Source organism: Cannabis sativa, chromosome 1 (assembly GCF_029168945.1).
Source record: "Cannabis sativa cultivar Pink pepper isolate KNU-18-1 chromosome 1, ASM2916894v1, whole genome shotgun sequence".
NCBI lineage: Eukaryota > Viridiplantae > Streptophyta > Magnoliopsida > Rosales > Cannabaceae > Cannabis > Cannabis sativa.
In genome coordinates, this window is record NC_083601.1 from 31,371,832 (window position 1) to 31,384,821 (window position 12,990).

Here is a 12,990-nt window from a genome sequence, read left to right on the forward strand (position 1 = left end):
TTTTTTTCATTTCTATTTTTTTTTTCAAATCAAGCCCTCACTTGATTTTCTTTTCTCTTTCTTTCTTTTTTTTTTTTTTAAAGGCCCAATCTTTCTTTCTTTTGACTTTCATTTAAAGCCCAATAAATATAGCCACTCAAGTGTAAAATGTTTGGGCTTTTAGTCCATTTCACTTTACATCAAATATTGGTGGTCATTAGTGAGTCCATCCATGAACATTAATACTCTTCATTTGAACTAATGTGACAAGCCCAAAATACACATTTAAACTTTCTACAAAATAAAAACAAAACATTGAGATTAAAACTTATAAAATGGGAAACTAAATAAAATTGATAAAATATTACAAAATTAATTGAAAAATACTAAAATTACTATTTATGCATAACTAAATAAAACCAAATAAAAGTCACTAAAATAAACTAAAAATACTTGAGAACAAAGCTAATTTAATGCCCAAAAAGATATAAATAACTCTATTTTCATAGAGTTATCAGTAAGCATGTTTATTCAATTGTAAAAACATGATTCATTTAAACCTCAAAACTATATATGTAATTTTATTATATCACTATTCATAAATTTCTTCCATACCAGTAGAAATTTCCAAAAATTTATTCTGATAACTTAATCTAAAATGTACAGTTTTTACTGTATAATTAAGAAAAATAAATCACACTTTATTATCACCAATAAATTTTAATTTATTGTGTATGAATTCATTCTAATATAGTTAATGTGATTATTAACACATAGTGGATTATTTTAGATTGTTATTCCACATTCATAATTTCTTGCAAGGTTTACAAATAAACCTAAGAAAGTCGAATCGTGAGCAAATCTTATCCACAGACAAGATAAGTTCTCACATTTAGAAGTTTAAGGAACAAGCAATATAGTAGTGGCTTTGTTTTAAAATTGGCAAAGACCTTTATGTTCCAAGATTCTATTGAAACTTGATTTAGACACATTTAGAGGTCTTTACTACAAATGATGTCACTCATAAAGATATGCAAGTTCAATCTGACAATAAGAAATGTGTAAATGGTGGGGATATTCATTACACTTGATTTTTTTTTACTAACTTTATTTAGAACTTGTGTTAAATTCATTAAGAATATGTATTCCAACAAGTCAAAATCGGTGCATATTAGAATCCTATCATATTAGAAATCATACAAGTCAATTAATTTTGAAGACATGGACTCAAATTTTGCATCTCTTTTTTAATGATTACTCACATAAATTATATTTCTACAAAAGTATAGATTTATATGTTTCAAAGACATTTAAATCTTAAGTAGAGAAATAGTACATTTTGCATATTAAGATAGTGAGATCAAATATAAAATGGAGAATACTACATTAAAATTCGTGAGCATGGATAAACTCCCAGTCCATTTGCAAAGTTTCTTTAAAAGCATGGGTTCATTGCCCGATACATATGCCTGGTACACCTAAATCATAGTGTGTGACAGATTTAAGAAACTAAGCATTTTTTGGACATGGGGTGGAGCCTACATAGCAAATTTCGAACTTTCCTAAATCTTTCTCTATTGATACTCTTCAATGGGGTGTACATATTGAATCGTGTTCTAACCAAAGATGTTTCTCAAGCATATTTTGAGTTGTGATAAGGTTGAAAACTGACTTGATGACATGTACACATTTTATAAATACCCATATACAGTTAGAGTACAATTGTCAAAGAAAAGATCTGGGCCCAAATACCATAAATAAGCATTTCATCATAAAAGCTATAAGGTCTAAGGGTTACATATTTTATTATCCATCTCACAATACTAGAATTGTGGAATTAAGAATTGACTTGATCAGTGGGAGTAATCAATCTAGGAACCTAGTTTCCGAGAAAGATCATTCATATTTTCTCAAACTTCCACCTCAAGTATTAGATTAATTATGATTTAGTACAACAACCCTTAAGGTTAATGGTTATTGAGAATTCATAACTAATCATTAATAGTCTACAAGTCATTGATAAAATTCTAATAAGTTATGTTATTTAGTAATTGCTTATAATTTCTAAAATAACATGCATATTGAACCATTTGCTCTTTTAAGAGTTTGTTGGTCCATCCTTAAGATGACTTATTAGAACAATAAGATCAATGTTTTCTAGTGATTACATTTTGTACAATAAGAGTTCAACTACAATATTAATTTGAGACACAAATTAAATTATAGAATGATAAAGAATTGAAGTTGTAGTACAACATGCCATGAATAAAGAAATGAATATCTTAAAGAGCAATAAAGTTTATCTTTAGTTAAGTTGCCTAATGGGGTGGAGAACATTAATTAAGCATAGGTTTTTTCACCAACAATATTCATTAGGCAACATTGAGAAACATAAAGATATAAAAGAATATATTTATTGCTAAGAAGTTCATTTTGAAATAAGAATCAATAACAAAGGAGATTTACATTCTCACTTGTTTTTATAAATAATTCTATTATAGACCTTGGCATTTGTTTCTTGGTTCAATTCATTAATCAATTCCAAACAATGACCTAGAGGAGAAGGTATACAGACTGTCATAAAGATTTTCCTCTAATAGTGGTGAACATATGCAAGCTTAAGGTGTCTACCTGTAGATTAAAACAAACATCTCACAAATTGGTATTAAATCATCTTTTCCTTTAGGTTTGAAAAGAGAATTATGGAAATAATTATATACCAGAAGGTTAGTGGGAGTAATATTTGTTTTATACGTAGACAATATGTTACTTGCAAATGATGATAAAAGTTTTCTATATGAGTTGAAATAATTCATATATCAAATTATTATTTTGAGATAAGGAATATAAATAATATATATAATTTTAATTAATTAGAGAGTAGCCACAGCATCTCTGATTAAATAAAATTATGTATTATTCATCTCATATAACTTTTATCTTTAAGTGTGATAAATTCAACTCGAACCAACATCTGAAAAATGATCTGAAGTGAGAATAAATTAAGAACATTCATTTGCTTCTATTTTAGAAGCCTAATGTATGCCTAAGAGTCTGAATAAGACTTTGCATTACATTTGTTTCAGGATCGTTAAGTAGTATCAGAATAACTAAAGTTAAGACCACTTTATTTTTCATACAAAGTGATGAGGTATCTTTAAGATACTAAAAATTATATTCATACATATTTTAAGATGAATTGACCATCTGGAAATATAGTTAACCAATTAGATTCTAACATACTTCACTGGTTGTATTTCTTCACGTAAATCAATATTTTATTACGTCCTTAAGATTACCAGTAAGTTATATTGTAGATAATCTTGATTGTTATTTCCACTATAGAAGTCAGATTCATTTATTGTTTTGAGGATACATCTCGTATGATGTATTATAGAGTTTTATAGTAGGCCTAGAGTTCAGAATTACAGTTTCATTAGGCCATTAAGAAAATTTTGCGATAAATTCAGCTACAATATTTATGGCTAATAACTATAAGAGTACTGGTCGAAGCTAGCATATCGACATTAAGTATTTAGCCATAAAAAGGCGTGATAAGTGGTCATTAATCACGCAAATTGAATTAGGTGATAGCATATCCTTGACTAAAGGCATACCGCAACACAAATTCAAGGATCATAAAGTAAATATGGGTTTCAATTAACCCATATGCAGTTTTTTATTTTGTACAACCAAAAATTATTTAATGAAACTCTAATTTCGATATTTTCTCATATTTATGTGCACCTTAATTTCATCTGAGAAAATTATCGTAAGAGGACCTGAATAAACATAAGGGTTAGGGTTTATTCACTTAAGTACATTGCCACATAAAGTACATTGTTATATAATAAATATATCGTAATACATGGAAGATAATACTCGACTTATAATGAGGACATGTCACTATGATTCATATGTTTATTATATAATGAGGAACGTTTGGGTTTGAATGTTTTAGTCTAAATGCTGACCAAGTGGGAGAATATAAGAATATTTTTATATTAAATGAAATATATTTCTATTTAAGGAAATAAATAAATAATTGATTTTCTGATAAATGAATATTTTATATTCATTGAATCTGGACAGAATCAATTATGTAATATTCTATATATGGTCAGATTTCTATATTCATTACCCGATTTGATTTCCTGAATTAATTGTCAAAATATTCTGACAATTAATGTAGCACAGATACTGATGGAGTATCTCACTTATAAATATAGGGTCTCGGTCCCCGAGCCCTCACTCATTCTGTTCATAACAGCAAAATCCATCTAAAGAGAGTTGAGAGAGCGAGGAAGCCCGATTACCCACATCAACCAGTTTTCTTTGCAGATCAAAGCTTATGTGGGACTAAAGCTCAAGAATCAATGGCTGGAGGTATTTCGATCCTTATTCATAGTGTATATATGTTTGATTTAATTCCGCATTTTATACATAAACATATATATTTCAGTTTATACATATAAATGTCTAACAAAATATACCAAAGAAGATGGCGGCAAAGTCCTCATTTTGGGCCTCAAAAATGATAAGTAAACACAAACTCACTTAACTGAAGTTCCATGCTTTAATTTATCGATATATGATAACAAATACTAAACATGGTAACATCAATAAATTTCTCTTCTATCTAAAACAATAGGATCCATAGTGTTTCCAAGAACTTTCTATAGTGTGAAAGTAATCGAGAAAATCTCAAGGCAAATTCGCCAGATCCTTAGTAGGATTTTAAAGTGGAAGAACAATTATTGTTGTTTTGCTATAGTCGTTAATGTGTAAGGCAAATTTAATACTAATTTATTTGTTATACGTCAATATAATAACATTCCTCATAGTAGATTGTTGTATGTCATAAAGAAAATTCGAAAGGGTTTAAATTTGTAACTTTGGTTCAGATTTGACAATATAAAATGATGTTCTAATACACCATATGAAAATAAAATAATAAAAAGTGAAGAACAAATTATGGTTTTATGGAAAAAAGACCTGGATTTGCATCAATAATTGTTCTTTTGCATCGATATTGTGGGCAATATCTTCACATATATGATCGTACTTTGCTATCTCCTTCCTGAAAAGGTCCTCAAAGGAGCCAGTTGATGTCATCAACTTTGGTAATATATCATCCTGAAGTCATATGAGGAACAATAAGCACATAACAACATACCATAATTCAAACAGCAAAGTCAACAGGAACAATTATTTATTTTATGAACCCGACAGTGTACCCTAGATAGAACAAATTAGCAAGATCGAAAAATAGGTCTTTTTGAATGGGGAAGCAAGTGTGAAATATGAAATTAATAATACCTGTTCCGGCTATGACAAGGATCTTGGAAAAACCTACACCGGAGTGCAAAGCCATAGTTGCGTTTGGTTTATCGTAAACCAAAGCGAGAGAATCGGATTTGATAATTTGGGGATATACGGTTTGTTAGAGAGATATGAGGCTAAGATGATTTTTTTTTTTAATTTAAAAATTGTTTAATTTTTTGAGTTTAATTATTGTGTTTATTTGTTAACGGGAGATCAAACTTATTAACATCGTTAAATTTACCAGAATATTCTTTTATTTTTAAGGTATATTCTGTTAAACCAAGAAACCAAGAAATGTCGTTAGATAGGTACTTTTGATATATAAAGATATATATATATATATTTGGTATATAATAGCATAGATAGTATAGATGGAAGAAGAACATAAAAATAAGAGTGAAATAAAAACTTGCATTACTCAAATAAATATTACATGTGAATCAAAGATACAAAATAACCTCACTTTACATATGGAATCATCCCTAATCTTCCATTAGGCCATTATTCTAATCATTCTCATAAAATTTCTAAAGAGAAAAGATGAGAAAAAAAGTGGAGAGAAATTTTGCTATAGTTTCTTCTCTAAAAATTACACATTTTACTACTAAAATGAGCTCCTATTATAGAGCCATAAAAGGACAAAAAATAAATAAATAAAAGTTTGGGATTATAAAATAAATATTAATATTAAATTTGACATTTGAAATCAAAAATAAAATTAATATTATTTTTGTTATCATTGTTATTTTGTCTTCTATTCTTTGGATGAAGGTTGAGTGTGAAAGAGGAAAATAGGGTTGATGATAACCTAGATTTATCATCATTGTATTACATGCTTTGGAAGAAAGAAAATTAATGATGGGCTTCATGGGCTAGGCTTGACCTTTTTGGATTGAGTTGCTTTGGACTTCAACAAAAATGTCAGTTTTTTCTTCATTTCTTTTCAACTTTGCTCCTTCTTCTTTCTTTCAACAAAAATACACTTTAATTCCTACAAGAAAAATATAAATTGAATCAAAATCAAATATTTTTATTTATAAAATATATTACAATAATTTCATCAAAATATCAATTAAAACTCAACTTATTTTTTCATTTAAAATAAATAAAAGTATATTTTTAACCACTAATCACTCATTGCCAAATGCTCATATTTTGAGCTTTACAAAACCTTTTTAAGAAATTCCAAAGCCTATGCAATATTTTGTAATTCATCTTGCTAATCTGATATTTGAAACACACTAAGTAGTGAACTCCCTTCAACCATTGATGTGTGCTTACTTCCTCTCGAAGTAAGGCTTAAACAAATCTTCTCCCGAAGATATATGCGCACTTCCTTCCAAAATGAGACTGTGAAAAGTCTTCTCCCAAAGACTCACACTTGTTCAAAGCTTCTCTTCAGCTTATTCTATGAATAGTATAAGATCAAAACAAGCACTAAAACCTAGTTGAACACTCTAAATTTTTACAAAAGGAACTCTCTCGTCACAAAGATAAAAATATGAAAAATGATACTAGAAGAGGTGAGTATCGTTTGACCGCTCTCTAGGTCCTATTTATAGCACATAGCAATCCTAGAGACATCCAGAAAAATAATTTTTCATATGTACAAAACTTTCTTAAAAAAAAAAATATGATTTGCAGCATCAGAATCGGACTCTGCAGCAGCAGATCAGGGTAAGAAAGGAAACTTTTCAAATTGGACCAAGATCACGAATTTGGACTTTAAACCTGCAAAATACAGTTTTATTTGATCTGCTCAAGCAAAATCGAAATTATCAATTAGAAAAATAGAAAGTTAAGTTTCCCAAAAATAAGCAATTTTCCATAAGAGAATTTTTTCTCTTGCAAGAAAAGATTCCCAAACAAATACAACCAGTTGAGAAAAGAACTTTTCATAAAAGAAATGAGCAATTAAAGGCACGAAATTAACGCAATAAAATCAATTTAATTGCTTAATAAAAATGCATATTAATTAAAAATATTTTTTCAACTAATTTGCCAAATTGAACTTAACATCATGCATAAGGTGATCAAACTTCAACATGTAATAAATACAAAAATGAATAAATCACACAATCAAAGAAGAAAGAATAATTAACTAATATTAACTCATGAAATAATCTCAAACAATATCCATCACATCCCTAAATATAAAGTTTATCTCATATAATCAAATCTATAATTAAACTAGACACAAATAAAAACATAAAAAATCATGAGAAGAAAAAGAAACTAGATGGAGGATTGTCACAAACTCATGGATCACCCATGTTCGCTCCAAGCTTTTTCTTCTCGTGTTTTTAGGGTTCCATTCTGTCTATCCCCTCTAAAATTTGTGATCTCTTCTCATTAAAATAGAATTTTTAAGCCCAAAATCGAGAAAAGATGAAGTTGCCCATGTCGCGTATAGGGGCGGCGCTGCAACCACCAATAGCCTCGCTGCGACGGTTGCAGAAAAGTGAAAAAATTGGGTTTACGTAATCTCTTGCCACGACCAAAAGTATTGTGGTCGCGACCAAAATTGGGCTCGTCGCGACCACACATTTTTCTACTTTGACCTCTTTTAGTAAAATATAAATAATTTTCACATACGAACTCCAAATGAGTTGATTCAAGATGCGTTAAAAAGTTAAAAAAGAGATCTAAAACTTTTATGTTTTGATTTATTTTAATATCAGATTAAAACATAGTCGAATTTAAGCTTAAAGTTTCAGCTTTATTTTCTTGCAAAATTTTCTCTATTTTATAGATTACTGTTTTTCAAAATTTGGCAAATTTATACATTTCAAGCATCGAAACCTGAAACCAAAGAAATCAAGCATAATTTCATTCCAAAAAATGACAATAAAGAAGAAAATTAACTCTAAAAATAAACTGAACAATAAACTAAAATGGTCTTTTTCATTTTTACACTTCAAAATAATTTTTTTTTATAGAAACCCTTATTGCAATTAGCGCTGCAACTTAAATTACAACAAAATTTTTTATAGAAACCTCTATTTCAACTAGCGCTATAACCACTTTAAAAATCCAAACGGTAAATTTGAAAAAAAAAATTAAAAAAATAATAAATAAGGTAATCCCTCAAACTAAAAATAGTCTAACAACTCATTTGTATTTCTGAAAAAAAAAACAAACATACATAAAATTTTCACTTATGAAAATATCTATTTTTGAAAAGTGGATGGTATCATGGTACTACTTTGAAACCAAATAGCGTAGTGTAGGATGAAGGCCGGACTTACGTGGATAGCGAGGATGTGCAGCGCAGGAAATAACGCCCTCCTTCGCTGTATTCATTCCATTGTAAGCCTTCACACGGTCTCACACCTCACCCGAGCGAATATCCTCTGCATAAACCCTAAAACCGTTGACTTTGACAATTGTTTATTTATCGCCTCTTGTGTGACAGGCGGACCCACCTATTTCCACCACTTACATTTTAGATTTTAACACATACGTTACTCCAACTTGTACCTTGTCAAAGTCCACTCCATTTACCTGCTGTACATGGTTGTACCTCTCTTCCCATATGGCCTAATTATTTATATTTATACTCCTGCCTTATAAAATTCGCAAAATCAAAACCAGTTTCTCTCGCGGTCCACTACGGAAATTCTCGAAAACAGTTATTATTCAATCTAACTGAACCGAACGGAAAATCAGCTTTATCCAAATTAAATAAAATTTCGATGGAGGTCGGTGGAGGCGGTGGCGGCTCTGATAAGGGCTCTGTGAGTTGCGGGTCTTGGATCCGAAGACCCGAAAATGTCAACCTGGTTGTTTTGGGGAGGTCCAGGAAGCGAGGAGATGCTTCGCCTTCTATGCTCGAGATTTTCTCCTTTGATCCCAAGACCACTTCTCTCTCTTCTTCTCCTCTGGTATATATCTCTCTCTAGTCTCTACATCATAATAATACACTCTCTTTTAGTGTGTGATATGTTTTTTTTTTTGGAGTAATTGTTTTGATTATTGTTATTATTATTTTATCAGGATAAGTATGTAGTTGAAGAAGTGGAAGGTGATTTGGTATCGATTGCAGTGCATCCGAGTGGAGAGGATATTGTGTGCTCTACAACTAATGGTGGCTGCAAGTGAGTTATTTTCTCCATACATCACTTTCGAAATGACTGTTGTACTTGAGCGTTTAACTCGTATTATTCGTTCGGTTGAGATTGGTATTTGTGCATTTCTTGAAATTTTATTGTTGGAAATGAAAATGTTGTCGGCCTTTGTTGGGGAGCAATTTCTGAAAGTGGGTTACTGTTTTGTTGGTTCCTGTTTCGTTTGAATTCATGATCAACTTTAGATAGAAATAAATAAGTACCTTCAAATTATTCTTTCTATTTTGGTCATTGCATTATTTGATTCAATTTTAGGTCAGTTATAACTATCATCAAATTCACTTCGTATTTGGATAATAGTTCAGTCTTGTTAAAAGATTTTTTTGGCTAAACTTTCACTCTACTAATTTTGTGTCTTTTCCAAATTTAATCCTAAAACCCTATTCTTTAGAGACCATTTAACCGATTTCAAATATTACCATTTGAGAATTAGAGCAACAACAATTAATGTGGAGCATCTTGATAAACTGATTTATGCGTATATTGTATTAGTAGTACTGATATTTGCTAGTCATATAGGAAAACTTGTATTGTTATGTGCTATTGAAGTTCAAAAAATATAATTTTCTAACTGAACTGATCCAACTGGCTTTCAAAATTCCTGTAGTCCATTTCAATTTTTATTGGATATCCGATCCGTGGCTGTCACATGAGCCACTCTTTTGAGCCTTCTTCTACTCTTTATTTGCTTCGTTCATCTGATGGTTTCTTTTCCCTTTTATGTTTTTTGTTGTTGCTGGGTACTTGTGACCCTATCTTTTTCTATTTTCGACATATTTTTTGGAGATTGCATAACATTAAGGTCAGAATGTCCAATTATTGAGTACATTTTAGTGTTTCTTGTTGCCCCCACACCTTCGTACATAATACTATTGCTGTGGTATGATATATTTGTGTTAATTGATTTGCAGATTGTTTGAGTATGGTCGAGAATCAAATGCAAAGCTCTCGGCAAGAAAGCTAACACCTCTTGAAGGTGTTGGTCCTCAGAAATGTATAGCTTTTAGTGTTGATGGCTCTAAACTTGCCACTGGTGGTGTGGTAAGTGATAATCCGTAATTTCTAGTTTCCATCTTATTCTTTCTGTCATTGTTCGGTTTTATACATTTGTTGTAGCATATAACCTGATCTGATAATTTACAATGTACAGGATGGGCATTTAAGAATTTTTGCATGGCCAAGTCTTCGTGTCATTTTAGATGAACCGAAGGCACACAAGTCAGTTCATGATATGGATTTTAGGTACAACATCCTTTGTCTTTTATTATGTGCTTTACTTACTAATTTGAATTTTGAATAAGGCTGCTCATGTGCAACAGATACCAATGTGGATTATTTTATTTTTCCTATACTTGGACAATCGTGAATAAATGTGCTTCTTTACATCAAACTCAAAGTATGGTTGTATGATAAAGGCATTGTTAGTTTTCTTAACTAATTAAAGAATCAGTGAACCTGGTTTTGCTTAAAGATTCACTCCATCTTATTCATAAGCCATTGAAAACCCTTGAGATGGAGTAATCTTCTACCCTTTAGATATAATGGTTATGTTGAAAAATTAATATGATGGATAAGTTTTTTTTTTGGTTTTCTTTTTCTTTTTATGTGTTTCGAAGTGTTTTGATGGACAAATTGTCTTTTTCAGCTCTAACTCTGGCCTTCTTTTCACTTTCCAGCTTAGACTCAGAGTATTTAGTTTCAACATCAACAGATGGCTCCGCAAGAATATGGAAGACAGAAGATGGTTATCCCCTGACAACTTTAACGCGCAAAACGGTATGTTTGTTTATTTGAATTTTAGTTGTTAGTAGGTTGATTTATTTCCTATTCCTGTATGTTACAGAGTTTTGTTTTCTGCAGGGGGAAGACATTCAACTATGCCGGTTTTCCAAGGATGGGACGAAGCCATTTCTGTTTTGCACTGTTCAAAAAGGTTTTCCACTTTCCTTTAGTAGTTAATGTTCTTGTTTCTAGCTGTTTCTTGTCATTTAAGAATGTGTGTGTTCTTTAATCAGGTGATAAAGTAGTCATTGCAGTTTGGGATATAAGTACATGGAACAGAATCGGGCATAAGGGGCTACTTAAAAAGCCTGCTTCCATAATGTCCATCAGCAAGGATGGGAAATATCTTGCTCTGTAAGCACTTTAAACTACATTGTTTTCTTTACTTGGAACTTTGAGTGTCAATGGTTCTTAATATGCTTTCTGAGTGTTAATTGTAGGGGAAGCAAAGATGGAGATATATGTGCTGTTGATATAAAGAAGATGGTGATCTGCCACTGGAGTAGAAGGCTACACCTGGGGACATGCATTGAAACGCTAGAGTTTTGTCCCAGTGAAAGGTAATCCAACTGGATAGGCTAATTGTTGAGTGTTGATGATTTTGACGTGTTAAGTTAATGGGATTCATTGATCAATACTAAGAGGCAAAAGGAGTGGTGATTTGCAAAAAAGAACTTTAATTTAGTTTTAGTATGTTACATGGATAAGTGCCATTGTGCATTGTTTTTGCACTTCAAAATTTGAACTATATTGCTTAGTGTCCTATGCTGGAGTTCCCTAAAAGTTTCTAATTTGGCTTTCTTATCGTGAGCAGAAAATTGCTACCTAAATTTTGAAGATGCTTCTTAATGTCAAGCTCTTAAATAAAAACTGATATTTGTTCTTAATTAGTTACTGTGGGTTATATATACAATTAATTCATTCACTTGAACTCATATTTGTTCTCGAGAGTATCTTTTGAAGTTCATGATTCAAATTTTCGATATTGTTTTCAATAGTTCCGTGTTTGAACTCTCGCCTTTTCATCGCTTCTTTGCAGGGTTGTTCTTACTACTTCTAGTGAATGGGGAGCTGTGGCAACTAAACTAAATGTTCCAGTAGATTGGAAAGGTCTCTCTCTCTCTGTCCCATTAATGTGCGTGTGTGCTTTCTGTTTTTCTTTTTTCTTCAAAAGAACCCTTTCTAATGCTCTTTTCAAATATGTGCAGAATGGCAAATATATATGATGCTATTGGGACTATTTTTGGCTTCTGCTCTGGCATTTTACATATTTATGCAGAACTCAGATTCATTTTGGCAGTTCCCAGAGAGAAATCAACCAGGAGCAACCAAGTATAAAACTTTTTTTGGTGATTCACAGTCTTCGGAGGATCCATTTTTTCCAGTAGATATGTGATAATTTCCATGATTCTGTTCCACTCATTGTACAATGAATGAAGAATTATTCCCCATGTGATCATCTTAACATTATAGGTTCTTTCTTTCTTTGAGGACAACTGGAACATGCTGCCAAATCAACGCTGCTTCTACATATTTTTTCTTCCCTAGTTATTCATTTAATTTACCCATCTCATAGAAGTACAAAGTTTGAACTTGTCTCAAAATTTTGAGCAAATTTACTTGTATGTTTTTGGCCGTGATGTATGTAGTAGAACCCTCTTAAACTAGTAAAAGGGAAATCATATGTGGTTTACAGGCTTCTATCATCACTGGCATTGTTTATCTGAAGTTGCAATCCTAAAAATATTTCTTAGTGATTAAGTTGAGAAATCTTTTA

At 31.0% G+C, this 12,990-nt stretch overlaps 1 protein-coding gene across 1 annotated transcript; it reads left to right on the forward strand.

Moving 5' to 3' along the window:
* Positions 1-8,195: 8,195 nt before the first annotated feature.
* Positions 8,196-12,919, forward strand: LOC115707553 (SEC12-like protein 1). The gene is made up of 10 exons (XM_030635562.2): positions 8,196-9,188; positions 9,301-9,401; positions 10,343-10,472; positions 10,582-10,673; positions 11,108-11,207; positions 11,292-11,364; positions 11,447-11,567; positions 11,654-11,773; positions 12,253-12,323; positions 12,422-12,919. The coding sequence occupies exons 1-10, from the start codon at positions 9,000-9,002 to the stop codon at positions 12,607-12,609; spliced, it is 1,185 nt and encodes a 394-aa protein (XP_030491422.1). The 5' UTR covers positions 8,196-8,999; the 3' UTR covers positions 12,610-12,919.
* The last annotated feature ends 71 nt before the right edge of the window (positions 12,920-12,990 follow it).